The sequence below is a fragment of the Elgaria multicarinata genome, chromosome 12 (assembly GCF_023053635.1).
Source record: "Elgaria multicarinata webbii isolate HBS135686 ecotype San Diego chromosome 12, rElgMul1.1.pri, whole genome shotgun sequence".
Taxonomy (NCBI): Eukaryota; Metazoa; Chordata; class Lepidosauria; order Squamata; family Anguidae; genus Elgaria; species Elgaria multicarinata.
This window is the reverse complement of record NC_086182.1, coordinates 36,999,300-37,014,910: the sequence shown is the minus strand read 5'-3', so window position 1 is coordinate 37,014,910 and position 15,611 is coordinate 36,999,300. Positions and strand designations below refer to the sequence as shown.

Genomic DNA, 15,611 nt, shown 5'->3' with positions numbered 1-15,611 from the left:
AGACTCTGCAAGGATGTGGCAAGATGCCCCCCCCCTCTGACTACAGCTGGCACAAACTCCCCACACACCCCTCCTGGGCCAAAGGCAGATCCAGCACTATGGCCTGACGATGGGGCCGGAGACCGCGCACGCTCCCAGGGCCCTCACACGCATGCACACTGCTGCCAGGGACCAGACAGAGAGGGCAGATAGAGGCGCTGAAGGCACGCCTCCCCTCCTACAGAGGCTGCTCAGGGCCTCGGGCTGGAGGGGGGGCTCCATTAAACCCTGGCCCCATCCGCACAGGCTGGGAAAACGTCTCAGGCCACCTTGCTTTTTAGCTACGACTTCTGGCTCTCTGGGTTCTTTTTAACCATGTTTTTAGTCATAAAATGTGTTTGTGATTTACTCAGTTGTTTTAATGGTTGGATTACATTTTTAAAAAACTTTGTTATTCTATTAATACATATTTTGTAATCTTGTTAGCTGCTTTGAGCCTCTTCAATGTAGGGGAAAAGCAAGAGAGAAGTTTTAGTATAAACGAAACAGCGTACTAAATAAACCCATAAAAAAAGCAAGCAGCCAAAACCGTCACAGGCAGATTTTTAGGGCAAAGGACTGAGGCCGGGCCGGTGGCAGCGGAACAGGCACCGAGGGCGCAGTTCTGAAGGGCTGTGGATCAAGGACTGGGCAGGCGAGGCTTCCCCTCCGCCACCCAGGGCCAGCGCTGCCCCCCCCCATGCACTCTGGCCACAGCGCCTGCCGTGCGCACGGGGTGGGGCACGACTCACTGTGGCCGCTGCCAAGAGGCTTCTCGTCGTCCTCGCTGTCTGGTCCGGAGCACCACTCGTCACCGCTGTAGGGCTGCTTCCTCTCCAGCACGCAGCGCCGCTTGCTCCGGGGGGCCGCTTCGCCTAACAGAGAAGGTGCGGCGTGGCTCAGTCCTCCGTCTCACGGGGGGCAGTGGAGTGAGAGGGAAAGGGTGGCGCTGCGGCTGCGCTCAGGGGCGGGCAACGGCACCTTCTCCAAGGGCCACCCGCCGCCTCTGGGTGGGGGAGCGGATCCTGCAGCCGAGGCGGCCACACCGGCCCCGAGGACTCCCAGCTGCATGGGGCCAGGAGGGTGGGGAGGCCGGCCTCGGCAGAAGGGCCACGCCACTGGTTAGGCTGCTCCCGCCAGCTGCGGTGGCGGCGGGGCCTCCCCTTCCCTCCTCCTCCTCCTCCTCCTCCTCCTCCTCCAGCTCACCTTTCAGCTCCTTGTCCAGCAAGGCCGCGTTGGCCTCCCGCCGCTCTCCCGAGTCCACGGAGACGCTCCGCTCCCGCTTCACTTTGCCCTTCAAGGCCCCAAAGGCGGGCACGGGCGCCTGGCTGCTCTTCAGCCCCGTGTTGCCAGGGGCGGGCGGGCCCACTTTGCCACCATGGCTCCCTGCCCCCACGCCCTTCGTGCCCAGGTTGCAGGTGGGGCTTTGGCTCACATTGTGGTGCTGGGGCTGGCCGCTGCCGCTGCCTGTCTTGCCATGGCTGGTCAGTTTATTGTCAGGGTGCATTGGATTGGCTGAGACTGCGGGCAGCGACACTTGAGGATGCTCCGCGTCCCTCCTGCCGCCGCCACTGCTGCCGCCACTGCCTGGTAGGCAAAAGACCTGGAGGGCAAAAGGAAGGGAGGGAGGGAGGGAGGGAGGTGCCTGTCAGTGCTGGACCTGGAGGGCCACGGCCAGAGCGGCTGGCAGCTGTTTGGGTGCCAATGGCCACGATGCCCAAACTCCCCTGCCACTCCTCTGCCCACTGCAAGCCTCTCACGCCCCCACAAAGCCCAGCGCAGCCCCCAGGTGGCTCCTGGCCATTAGGATGCCCTCCGTCCCACCACAGCAGCAGGCCGCCGGGTCATGCCTCTCACACAAACGGCCTCGCAGGGAAGGAAGCGGCTGTGGCAGAGTCAGGCCACTGGTCCACCGAGCCCAGCATTGCAGCCCACTGGTGGGCAAGAAGTGGAATTCCAGCGATTTGGGGAGGGCAGGTAGGTGGCAGCTTGCCCAGTGGCCACGGGCCAGGTTCACGCGATTACGAGGGTAAAAGAGCCATCGTGGCTTCCACAAGTGCGGACTGTCCACATCATTACCTGCACCGCGGGGCGTGTTGATGTGTTGTCCAAACCCGGCGTGTGGCAGGACGGGGCGGCTTCGTCTCCACCCCACAACCCCTGCACTGCATGCTGCGGGTGGTAGGATGGGTACAAAGCCACCCCTGCTGCGCTGCGTGTGCTTTCGGATGCCACACCAAGCCATGCTGCCGTGCGGGTAACTATGCAAACAGCCAGCCCACACAAGGGCAGGGGGAGAGGCCGAGCGATAGCCCCTGGATTGCTGCCGCGCGGCTGGATCAGCGCCTGAGGAGAGACGGCCTGTCGGAATCCACCAAGAGTGGGGGAGAGGCAGGTCCAGCCCTTTCCTTCATGGTCTAACGTCGGGTGGCCTTTTCCGATGGCTGCAGCCAAGCGCACTCTGAGGCTGGCTCTGGCCAGCCTGGGATGCTGGCGTGGCCATGGGGCGTTCCAAACAGCAGGGGCAGTGGGGAGAGAGCCCACAGACCACACACACAGATGCAGAGAGGGCATCCAGCGTGACACGGTGCCCTCGTTTGCCCTGGTCCAGGTAAGCAGCATGTTACGGACACCGCTGGTGCAGAGCGTCGCCAAGGGCCCCGGGGGCTTCTTCCAACGCGCAGCTCTGATGGTGCCACCGGTTGGCAAGGAGCTCTTTGGCCTCACTGCTTCCTCGGCGTTCGGCTGCCCTCCGCCCGAGAAAGCCTTGAGAATTTGCCAGCTCTCTGGCTTTGCTATTGCAACACCACCACCACCACCACCGCCGGGGCACAGCAGAAGAATGGCTGCCTGTGCCGTGCCGTGCTTCCTGGGGACACACCCTCGCCCCTGCGTGGAGGGAAGCAGCTCCTGCACCAGCCCAGCCCATGCATCCCTCACAGGGAAGAGGCAGCAGCGGCTGCAGACTAGCCAGGCCTGGCTAGCTGGAAGGAGACCAGCACTCAGGACTTTCTGAGATGCCTGGCAAACGGGCCGCCTGCCGGTGCAGCCGTGTCAGCTAGCCAGCCCACCCCACTGTTTGACCTGCCTCCCTCTCTAACGAGCGAGTCATTAGCCGTCCCCATCCGAAGGTGGCAATTTACCAAGCATGGCGGATGCAGATTAGTTTCCTCGCTGCAGCCAGGGAGGGAGCCAGGGTCCCTTGAAGTGTCAGCCCATCGCACTGGCTGGCTCAGTCTCTGGGGGCCTATTAATAGCAGCTGGAAAGATCACATCACTCCGGGGATATTTATACCCCTCGTTCCACACCAGGAGAGATTTATTTCCAAGCTGCCTAACTCAGGCCTGCCCAGCGCAGGGGAGGGGAGGGGAGGGGAGGGGAGAGAGGGGCCTGCTGCAAAGTCAGCCCTGTGGGGGGGAGGGGCAGGGGGCAGGGGCACACCTGCAAGTGCACAGGGGCTGAGATGCCACCAGGCCTATGGCAGGGCACAACTCTAGGGGCCGCACACCCACCACCCACTGCCATTCATGGCACAATCTGCCGCTTGCAGGGGACGAACCCCTGGGCCAGAGCCACAACGCACGGCGGTACCGAGAGCAGGCGGACTCCGCGCCTGGGCATTCACGGCCCTCCCTCGGCAGCATGACCGACCCCCTCCCATCCTGGCCTTCCAAGAAAGACCCAGGCCCCACAGCCGTGGCTCTTTCCATGCTGAAGGACACCCAGCCTCTTCGGCTGCTGGCCTGGGAAGGAAGAGAGCCGCGGTGTGGCGTGGCCGGGCCGGGCAGCCTGCTTTCGCGCCAGGCGTTCAGGCCCTTGGGAGGAGCAGCCCGCCTGCCCCCTGCTGCCCTCGCACAGCCACGACCGAGCGAAGGCATTGCCCTCCGACGACAGGCCTCCGGTGGGACAGGAGCCTGGCGGGCCCCAGGCAGGCCCCCTTGTTTCTAAAAGAGTAACCCAGATCTTCCGGCAACTGCTTCCAGGCGTGGCTTTCCAGAATCCTCCCGAACTTCCCCACTGCTCCTTCAGCTTCCCCAGAACATCCATTAGGAAAGAAAAGTCAGAGTGGCTGCCTGGGTTATGGGGCCACAGCATCCGAGGCAAAGAGGCTCGTAGCTTTAGAGAAAGAGACACTGAAAGTCAGCAGGGCCAAAAGAGCCATCCTGCCTCTGATACAGGAGATAGATATAGATATATAGATATATATTCTGATAAGTAGCCATTGGTAGCCTTCACCTTCACAAATTTATCTCACCCCCTTTAAAAGCCTTCCACGCTGGTGGCCATCACTGCGTCTTGTGGCAGTGAGTTCCATAGTTTAACTCTGCGCTGTGTGGAGAAGTCCTTCCTTTGATCTGCCCGGAATCTCCCACCCATCAGCTTCATGGGATGACGACCCCGTTGGGTTCTAGTATTATGGGAGAAGGAGGGAAACTATCTTGAGCCCAAAGTCCTCGGGGTGCTTAACATGAACTTGAGGAAGATTTGACAGGAATCAGCAGGGCAAAGTCGGCCACAGCTCCTCCCGTTTTCCCACTCCTTAGCTGGCCAATGCAGTGTGTCCAACTTCAGTAAAAGGGGGGGGGGGAGAAAGGTATTAACATTGGGAAGGAGAGCTGGGTGGCATAAAGGCCAATTTGAACAAAGCCCCCCCCACCAGCAAAACTGGGAGCAACCACCGCTTCTCCCACCCTTGTGTCTCCCGCATCTATCTCCCGAGGACGAGCTGCCCTTTGGCATCCCAAACACCTTGAGGAGAAGGGGTGGAGAACCTCTGCCAGCCCCACCCTTCTCCGAGGCTCCGCCCCCAAGGTCAGCCCTGCCCACTTCTTCGATTCCTCTCTGCAGAGAGAAGGAGGGAGCTCGGGGCCTCTGTCTGCACAGGGAAGGGGTTCAAATGGCGCCTGGGGGAGCTTCTCCCAGCCGTGGCTGGGCGCCTTCCCCTTTGCCACCCCAGTCAGGATGGCGCACGAAGAAGGGGGCTGACTCGGCTGGCACATCCCCCATGCGCCGTCTGGGTCCCTTGGCACACCACCACAGCTGGGCGCGCTGGGTGAAGGAGGGCCCCAACTCTGCCAGTGCTCAGAGGAACCGCTCCTCCAAGTGTCAGCCAAGACTCAGTGGGTGTGGGGCCTGCCCCATTGACATCATCTAGCCTGCTGAATTGGTCCCGGGATGGGGGGGAGGGGACCCCCCCCACAAAAAACACAAATGACCCCAAGTAGCGCATCCAGTTTATAATTTTTTATAGCTTTAAATTTTTTAAATTTTATAGCTTTAAATTTTTATAAATATGAACAGATTTTAAAATACAAAATGTTTCGGTATAACACACCAGCTCCAGTCACAACTAAGAGCTTGCTCCAACGCCACCTATCAGCTGAGCCAGAACCAAACCTCAAGGAGGGAGCAGGGATCCACCACCAGCGCTTCCCTTCAACAGCCAATCAGGCCGCTCCAACAGAGATGGAGGCCTATCAGCGAACTCCTCTGATTAGTGGAACAGGTTGAGCTGGCGCCCCCTGCCACCCCCCGCCCATACATAAGACTGGAAGGCGCTTCGTTGTCATTCTGGTCACTTTGTCCTGTGACCACCTAAAAATGCGGCGCATGTTTCAACTCTCCAGGTGACCCTTTGCATTGCATTTTGCCACAAAAGAGTGTTGCGTGGGCTACCCACTCTGCTTCTTACTGTCTCTCCGCGATAAATTCCTCCAGTTTAGATATGAGGTTTCTGGCACCTTCAAGAGAGTGGCTTCCCTCCACCCTGGCCAAAGTCACTCGATCTACCTGACAGCCTACGGGGAAAGCAGGCTGCCTGGTTGCGGCAAGGAGGTCTCAGGGGTCACTACCTCGTCCCCAACAGAGAACCGGCTTGCCGCTCTGGGGTTGCCCGATGCAGGGTTGGAGGATAAAGGGTGGTGGCAGTGGCAGTAGCAGCATGCAGCTGGTCAGAGGCATGCACAATGGCCCACCTCACAAGGTCGTTGTGGGAGGGTGATGTGTCTGGGAAACGCAAGCAGGAGGGCACGATATCGCGCCCTGCCTGTGGGCTTCCCAACGGAGCATTTGCTTGGCCACTGTGGGAACGGAGCCGAAGGCCGGGGCGGGGGGACTCGGGTCCAATCTCGCCTCATCCCCTGCTTGTGCCTTGAATTATCTATCGATTATTAAGGACATTTCTATATCGCCTTTCTGGAAAAATCAATCCAGGCAGTTTACAAAAGATCCAGAAAAGACAAATCGCAAACAAATAAAAACATAGTGCAACTTTAAAAATAAGCTTGAAAACCACAACAATGTAAAAAGTCAAATTACAAAGAGGCGTCTTGGCCCCCCATCCCCAACGCACAGAGAGCAGGGCCAGGGGGAGCTCCAGAGGAGAGGGTGTCCCAGAGGCTGGGAGAGAGGCAGGAGGAGCCCTTCCTGGCCTGCACCGCCGGGGTCTTGCCTGCACAGGGCTGCCGCCACTGCTGAGGTTGGCAGCTGAGCGGCCACCTATTGAGAAAGTGGCTGGGAACCCATCTTCTTAGTTCTGAATATTCAGGGATAGGATGTGGTTATCTAGTGAGAGGGAAGCATTCTGCACGTGGTCAGAGATACCTTTCAAAAAACCCATTTCACATGTTCCAGGACTTCATGCTAGTACAGGAAACTACTTTCAGGACCAATCCTGATGTTCCTTGGGACAAATTAAGCTCCGAAGACAAGAAATTACCCCACCACCACCACGCACACACAGAGGCACTGCAAGGCATTTGCCTTGGAAACTCCCCCTGGACTAATTAGGGTGGGGAAGCAATGCTAGCTGCCGCACGGTCCCCGTCCTGAGCAGACGCCGATCACAGCAGGGTTTTTGCAGGACTCGGCAAGCAAAGGCGGACCCTGTAGTCCAGTGGTCTTCAGCTGGCCCAGACCCGAGACCCACCTTGGACTACCCTCCTGAAACATGGGACCCACTTTCACAATTTGCTGCAACCCATCTGGGCTGCAGGGATAAATGCCGAGTTCTACATTTAGGAAATAGAAACCAAATGCACAGTTACAAGATGGGGGATACTTGGCTCAGCAATACTACAAACGAGAAGGATCTTGGAATTGTTGTGGATCGCAAGCTGAATATGAGCCAACAGTGCGATATGGCTGCAAGAAAGGCAAATGCTATTTTGGGCTGCACTAATAAAAGTATCGCTTCCAAATCACGTGAGGTCCTGGTTCCTCTTTATTCGGCCCTGGTTAGGCCTCATCTAGAGTACTGCGTCCAGTTCTGGGCTCCACAATTCAGGAAGGACGCAGACAAGCTGGAGCGTGTTCAGAGGAGGGCAACCAGGATGATCAGGGGTCTGGAAACAAAGCCCTATGAAGAGAGACTGAAAGAACTGGGCATGTTTAGCCTGGAGAAGAGAAGATTGAGGGGAGACATGATGGCACTCTTCAAATACTTAAAAGGTTGTCACACAGAGGAGGGCCAGGATCTCTTCTCGATCCTCCCAGAGTGCAGGGTACGGAATAAAGGGCTCAAGTTAAAGGAAGCCAGATTCCAGCTGGACATCAGGAAAAACTTCCTGACTGTTAGAGCAGTACGACAATGGAATCAGTGACCTAGGGAGGTTGTGGGCTCTCCCACACTAGAGGCCTTCAAGAGGCAGCTGGACAACCATCTGTCAGGGACGCTTTAGGGTGGATTCCTGCATTGAGCAGGGGGTTGGACTCGATGGCCTTGTAGGCCCCTTCCAACTCTGCTATTCTATGATTCTATGCTCTTGTGACCCACTTTTGGGTCGCCACCTTCCAGTGGAAGAGCACTGCCTTAGTCAAAGCACAGTGGGGCTGCCCTTCAATCCTCTTCCCAGGGCATCTGCTGCTCAGCCCAGAAGTGCTGGGGCAAAGCTGGGGGACGGTTGAGTGGCTCCTGCTCAGCGCCTGGAACTCCCGGCCGCTTCCTGGGTCTGCCTGGTGACGCTCCTCACATTGCCACCCCCCTGCAGACGGAGCCCCGCCAGCTGCGACAGCCTGCAGTCGCTTCCACGCCTGTTGCACACCTGACCCACCCCTGCCCACGCAGCAAGGCAGTGCTAGTCAGGGTACTGTGGAAGGGCTGCTTGTGGGGGTGCATCTTGCACAGTGAGGGCCTTCAACCATCTCCAGAGACAATCCGTCTGGGTGGCAGGTGAAGGCAGGGGACAGCGCGACTCCAGACTGCTCACCCAGGACAGCCTTGAAGGCCAGGCCTCTTCCTCCATGGCTCAGCCACAAGCCCCAAACACAGGGCTGCCGTCTGCCAGCAACGGCCCAGGGGAGCGACACCGGATCCTGCCCTGACACGTTCTGAGCCAGGGAGTTTCAGCCCTCACTCATGGGCACCAGGTTGGCTCCTTCTAGCAGCCATGCTGGGGCGAAAAGCCAGCCACAGCTGGCAGAGGAAAGCAAGGACTCCAGAGATGCCCAGAAGCTGGCATTGCTGTCCTGTGGGATGCAGGTTGCCCCCTCCCCCGGGCAGCTTTAGAGGCCATCTGGAGCAGGCCTTTAGCAGCCCTGCTAGGCTGGTCATTCCCCTGCTCCAGGCCGGAGAGCCCCAATCCAGCTGCCGTGCAGGAATACGGACACCCCACGAGCCGCAGCCTGGGGAAGTAGAGGCGGCGGGCTGAACAGAGGCTCCTTTCAACAGCCTCCACTCCTCGAGGATCAGCGAAAGCAGCCCTCAGCCCAACCCTGCGGCAAAGCAAGCAAGCAGAACCCAGGGACTCTGAGGAAGCAACCACAGGCCAGGCAGAGCAAGTTGCAGCTCGCACCTCGTGGGGCGCCGGGAATTCCACTCCGATTAAGCAGATGGGGGATTCCGCAGTTCTTTTTCCTCGATTCCATAAGCGTCTTACGTGTTTTTTCCCCAGGCCCAGCAAAAAAAATTTTTTTTTGGTGTGTGTGTGTGTGTGTTGGATCTGTAAATTCGCACCACTTGGGTTGTCATTTTTTTAAAAAAGGAATTATTGGCGATTTAGCACCAGATGTGCAATATTGCAAATCCACCAGCCTGCTATGTCACCCAGCAGAGGCGCCTTCCCTCCCTCGCCAACGTCCTTGTCAGTTTCATCCTCGCCACACACTGCTTTGTTTAACCTGGCAGGTTCGTGTCCCCTCCCTGCCAATGCCACACCCCCACCCGGCTTCCTGGAGGTGCTGCTGGGGGCTGACCAGGCCTTCTGCGTGTGAAGCGGGGGCTCAGCCACTGAGCCACGGCCCCTCCTCTTCTCTCCTGCCTTGCCTGCTCCAGAGGCCGGCACAGGGCACTCCTTGCAGTGGCCGCCCTTGAAGCCACAGTCCCACCAGAGCCTTCCAGCTGCTCCTCGACAGCCTCTCCTTTGAGGCAGGAAGAGCCCTCAGAGGGATCTGCCGATATGCGAGGCGCGCTTAGTCCTGGCCGTGATCGAACGTGAAGGCCGCGAAGGCCGCTCGGTTCGCCCCTCTGGGCCACCGCCTGCCTGCAGCACATTTCTGGAGCTGAGTGGGAGGAGCCTCCCCGCCTCCGCCTCCGCCTCTCCCGTCCTGCTCTGCAGAGGGACAACCTGAGCATGTGAAGGATTTGCTGAACCCCGGAACACGGGGGACGGAGGAACTCCAGCGGCTGCTCTGAATGACAACCGCCTGCGCCTGGAAGGCAGCACGAGGAGCAGGGATCCCACCCTCGGAGCGGCCTACGCACCGCCCTTGGCTTCCCAAAGGGATCTTAGCGGAGCCGGGCACGACAGCTGCGCCGTGCTCTCTGGGCTGCCTGTTCTCCACCCACAAGGACTTGGGAAGCCCAAGTGGAAGGAGGCCCATGGACTGTCCCTGCATTTCCTTGTTGGCGCTGCTTTGCTTGCAGGGAATGGAAGGGTCCCCGAAAAGGCATTGCCACGCCTTGTCAAACGGGAGGATAACTCCACCACCACGTCACAAGCAGCCAGCTGCACGGAGGCAGAGCACTCCCCACCTGCTCTGGCGGGAAAGGAGCGAGACCGGGGGAGCATTTGGGCTGAGGCGCCTCCTGCGCTTGTGCACAGGGCAGGTGGGCAGAGAGAAACTCCAGCCTGCCCCAGAAACTGTCTGCGTCTCCCCTGGGGAAAGGGAGGGGGGCACGCCTTCCTCTTTGCAAAGTACTGCTGCAGGGCTAACGCTTCCGGGGCCAAATTGCGCTGTTGCTACATGTTAGGGAGATAGATGGCACCCGTTCCATTTGCACAACTCCCTGCATTCTTCAGCGTGACGTGCCTAAAGCGGAGGCGGGCTTTGTGGTGAGGAAGTGAACGTCATGCTCCTTCGTAGGCTACAGCGGTGTCAGCTGAGACCTGGTTCTTGCACCTCGCCGGGATGAGCAAGGAGCAGGAGGGAACTGGTTCCACTCCGTGTTCACTCTGAATTCCGGGCCTTTTACTCAAGCGATGCAGGCAAGCTCTGAAACGTTCTTTGCTTCATTTCTCAACGTGGTCAGGATTTGCTTTTTTCTTTTTAAAGGTGCACATAAGAGTTAAGATGCTCAGGTGTCTCTGAACCCCACCAAGTTCAGCACTTTAGCACAGGACATTGAGACGGTCCACCTGCGCAAACTGGTTTTTTTTTTAAAGTGATGTAACACAACACAGTTTTACTTTACAGGTCCTAATGCAACAACTTTTATATCTGCACGGTGCAGAGCAAGCCCTTCCTAAAGGGACTGAGCAGGGAGCCAGCAGGCATCCGTCTGGACCGACTGCCCAGCATGCATAGCGGAGGGAGGGACTCTCGCCTGTCCATCTCCAGAGCCAAGATATGGCTGGATGTGGTAGAGAAAGTGACAAGGAGGCAGAGAGCCCGATCCTGAGTGAGATTTGCCACGGCAGCAGGGAAACCCACGTCCGCCACAGGCCTGGAGAGGAAATCCAGGCAGAGGCCACTTTGCAGGGAGATGCCCCTTGGCCAGGTGACTCAAGGCACACGCACACACAGCAGGCGTACCAAGACCTCCTTGCTCACAACCGGCTCTGCCTGCCTCTGAGGCACAACATGGGCCCTGGGGAAAAGAGGACCTTTCCAGGAGGCTGGCCCCACACTCGCCAGAGGGGAGTCACCTTTTTAGGCAGGAAGAAGACTGCAGGCAGAAAAGGGGGCAGGTGGATTGAAATCATGATCAGAAAGACCCAGGGTCTCTGAAACAGAGAAAGGTTCAAGTTGTGGGGAGGGTGAGGGGCTGAGAAATGAAGCGTGGGTTTTCTGCATGGCTGCTTCAGTGGCACCATTGCAAGGGAGCCCTCTCCCTTACTGGGTGGGTAAAAGCCCAAACTGACTCCAACAACCGGATTAAAAATCCCCATGCCTTGGGGTTAGTAGAGCCAAACGCGTGTGCTACAGAGGTTGGGTAGTTCAGAATACAGGGGTGTCCCCACCCCCACCCCTGGGCAACCCCTCAGTGCACAATGGTGCCAAGACAGAGGATGGTGCCTCCTCCAACATCCAAGCAGCTGCGGTTGACGATCCCTGGGCCAAATAAGAAACCTACGTAATAAAAGGTAATCCAGGACCTCTTATGGATGCGATGGGATGCTTGAGCTCAAAAGCCAGGTGGATTCTCGCTCTGGAAGGAAGGAGGGAAGGAAGGAAGGGTCATGCTGATCAGACCAAAGGCCTTTCTCATCCAGCCAAGCAGCTGCCCACGGGAAACCCACAAGCAGGATGTGAGTGCAACAGCACCCTCCCACCCATGTTCCCCAGCAACTCGTGTACACAGGCATACTGCCTCTAATACTAGACGAAGCACATAGCCATGAAGACCAGTGGCCACCGCTAGCCCACTCCATCTCCTCCAGGAATTTGTATGATCCCCTGTTAAAGCCATCCAAATGGGTGGCCGTCGCTCTGTCTTGTGGAAGTGAATTCCAAAGTTTAAGCATGCGCTGTGTGAAGAAGTCCTTCCTTCTCCGTCCTGAGCCTCCCAATGAGATTCATGGGATGACCCCATTGGGTTTAGCATTATGAGAGACGGGGTGGGGTGGGGGGAGAAATGTCTCCCCACTCACTTTCTCCACATCAGGCATAACTTTGTACACTCAAAAAAAGGAAGGCAGTAGTATGAACAATCTAATGTTTAGAGAATGCCCAAAGCACACTACTACACAATACACATACAGTGATAGATAGTGGTCATTAACCTTATTTATTCACAAATATACCTGATGCATCCACCTGCATGGTCATCAATGGTAAACAACTAGTTGCCTAACAAAACTGTGCATGAAATTTTCTCCTGAGACAATCATCTTTTTACAATAAATACATATACCACATTCACAGTTTTTAGACACAATACAGTGCTGGTAATGGCATCAGTGTAGGAAAGAATGAAAGAAAAGGCCAGTGTCTAATAGAGAGTCATGTTTAATAGAGAGATGACTTTAAGCAGGCAATTGTAGACTTCAACATTAGTGTGTATTAAATTTAGAATTCATTTTGAACCTTTTTAGTTTTTAAAGAAACAATCACAATACTTGAAATGCTAATTTTTTTTAACTAAACACATTAATTCCCTGTGTGACTGGGAGGGTGGGTGGGGAGTCGGGTGGCACTTTGTCCTTGGGACCCTGTTGGGGGGACCCTGTTGGCCCGCTGTCCGGCCCAGCGCTGCAGACCCAGCCCAGCCCAGCCCACACTGAAGTCCCATGTCTGAATGGGCATTATTGTCTGCTGCTGCTGCTGCTGCTGCACACAGCAATACTTGAGTGCCTGATGTGAAATCTTTACACACGCTAATCAGGTGGGAAGCTCAGCTTGAAGAGAATATTTAGCAAACTTCCTGGAGTTTGCTCATACAAGGATCATATTCTTCCTGCATCTACATTCGAGGTGGGAACAGACCCAAAGAATTCTGCAAGTTTTCAGGAACGAGGCCAATCTGGTGAAGAAACCGTCTCCAGTTCCTAATGCAACACCCCTGAAGCGAGGGCTTGGAAAGACATTCGAAATTCCTCAGTGCCAGGATCCTGTTTGGAGGAGCCACCTGGGTGCCAAGGCTTTTTCTCCGGCCTGCCAGCAACTCCCACCCCCACCCCGTTCCCTCGCCTTGTTTATTGTGAAATAGCTGCAGCTCTTCCTTGTTTGCTTGTGTGCCTGGAGTTGCTGCAGGCCGTTCTCTGAACAGACCCACTGAACAGTAAAAGACCATCTAGGAAGGGGGGGGGGCAGCACCAAATTCTACTTTAACAGCATTTAACTCAGAACAAAAGCAGCAGGAGAGAATCAACAGGGCCCCCCTCCGCCCCCCTCCTCTTTCACCCCTTGCAACCTCCTATTCACCCCCTTGCAACGTGAAAACCACCTCATAGGCAGAAATGGCGTTCTGGGATCGATCTTTTGTGTGACAGACCATAAAAAAGGAGTAACTTCCAGAGAGGTCGGCAGGTTTGTCGCTTCCACTGCAACAGGCTAAGAGCCTGGAGGCACCTGAAAAGACCAGTGTGATTTATTATGGGATACATTTTTGCGGACTAGTGCCTCTAGTCCACAAAAGCTTCTCCCATAATAAACTGGTTAGGCTTTGAAAATGCCACCTGTTGTAGTAGTGGAAAGAAAGGGGGTGCCCCCTCCCTCCCTCCCTCCCTCTGCCTTGCCCACTGGCAGCCAAGGCCCTGGCCCAGCGACACCTGAGAGCCAAGAACCCAGGCATCCGTCGGCAAACAAGGCCAGGCCGGAAGGTCCCTCCAGAAAGACCCGCTGGAGGCTGACGTCACGGCCAGGACATCCCCGGAAAGGGGGCGACATCCCCGGGGACGGTGCCGGCTGGTCTTGCCACCCGCTCCGCTGCTGCCCAGAGGCTGCCACCCAGCTTGCTCTCCCTGCAGAATCCAACCCACTCACACTTGTTCCAGCCCCCAGAGGGGCGCGAAGCCAGACAGAGCTTTGTTGTGAATACATGAAACTGTCGCTAAGTGAAGGAGGAAAAAAACCCAGGCGGGAGGGAAAGGGGAGAAACCACAGTTTGATTTCTGGTGGCCGGCCAGCTCCCTGACTCAGCCAGCTTGGTCGCCTGCCATGCACGGCTAAACACAAAACTTCTGCAGCCGGGGAGCAGCCGAGGGAGTCGTGTAGTGCCGGGGAGAAGGGCCCCATGCTGCCTCAAGTAGCCACAGGCAGCAGGGTGACGCCGCAGGGAGCCAAACCGTGGCCCGTCGGACCCCCCCCCCCCGCCCCGCTCGTGATTCCCCAGGCCTGGCAAAGAGGAGGGGGCTTCCCTGCAGTGAGGCCGGGGCACCACTCCTGGCTCCAGAGACCCCGCCTGACGCTGCTGCTGCTCGGAGGCAGGCTGAGAGGCGCCTCCTGGGGCCCAGCACAGGTTGCCTGCAGTCCATAGCTCAGCGGCACGGATCCTGCTTTGTGCACAGAAGGTCCCTCGGCTTGACACCTGGCAGCATCTCCAGGTAGAGCTGGGGAAAAGCTCCTGCCCGAGGCCCTGGACAGCCACCGCCGGTCTGCACAGGCACTCCTGAGCTGGACGGGCCAAACGCCTGGCTCAGTTTAACACGGCTGGGTTTCTGCCAAGCAGCCCACAGGGTCTCAATGCCTTATACTGAGTCAGGCCTGGTGGCTTAGTCCATCCAGCCCAGTATTGTCAACCCTGACTGGCAGCGGCAGCGGCAACAGCAGCAGCTCTCCCGGACAGCAGGAAGGGTATTTTTCCCCTATCCCCACCTGGAGAGGCTGCTGGGGGTCAAACCGGGGATTTTCTGCATGCAAAGCAGGGGGTCTTCTGCGGCTGAGCCCCCCCCCCGGGGGGCCCCCAACACGGGCGCAGCCTGCCAGCCACTTGGAGTGAGCCCTCCCTCAATGCCATGCGCCGGCTCTCGCTCCCACCCAGCAACCCCAGCTCTGCAGGGAGCACAGGCCGGACCCCAGCAGCAGCACCATGGCAGCAGCGCCAAAGGGGTCCAAGCAGGCGCACTCAGGTGCGTAAGCCCCCCAGCGTGGAGCAGCTGCTGCCGCTCCCCCAGAAGGAGCAGCGTTCACCCACTGCCCTGCCCCTCAAGGGGACGCCGGCCTGCTCTGGAGTAAGGAGGGAGGGGGAGGGAGGCCGGCGGCTGCCGCCGCGTTGTGGCCAACTTCTCTCGAAGGCTGGAGCCTGGAGGTCTGGGAGCAATTTCTGCCTCCCACGTGCTGGGCTGAGTTTGTACTGGGGGTCAAAGGTCACTGCTTTTCCAAAGCACTCTGGGAAAGACGCCAACTGGAGCAAACTGCTAACACCCCTCCCGCTGCACAGAGCAGGCGGCGGCGTTGTTAACCCATTGCAGGAAGCGAGCGGCAGCTCTGCTCTGTCCCGGCAAGGGCGGCTGGCCCTCTGGGAGGACGCAGGAGCCGAGGGGGGATCTGGACGAGGGGCCGCTGAAGCCCCAGAGATGGGCAGCAGGCTGCAAACACACCCACCGGCAGGCAGCCCTCCAGCAGCGGCCTGCTAAGTGTATGTGGGCCGGGGGGGGGGGGGGGAGAAGGACATTCACCACGCAAACTACAAGCAGCATCCAAAAGCTGCCACGCAGGGCACATCAGCCCACATCTGCCTCGGGGAGGAGCCATGGCTCAGGGGTAGTCCTGC

The 15,611-nt window shown here is 57.9% G+C and overlaps 1 protein-coding gene across 1 annotated transcript in view; it reads right to left on the bottom strand.

Moving 5' to 3' along the window:
- The window catches only part of BCL9L (BCL9 like), a 36,578-nt gene that overhangs the window by 10,216 nt on the left and 10,751 nt on the right, over window positions 1-15,611 (bottom strand). The window contains exons 2-3 of the mRNA XM_063138965.1: window positions 1,225-1,621; window positions 771-893 (exon numbers count right to left, since the gene is read on the bottom strand). Coding sequence (XP_062995035.1) covers window positions 771-893; window positions 1,225-1,525 — 424 coding nt within the window. The 5' untranslated portion in view covers window positions 1,526-1,621. The remainder of the gene's footprint in view (window positions 1-770; window positions 894-1,224; window positions 1,622-15,611) is intronic.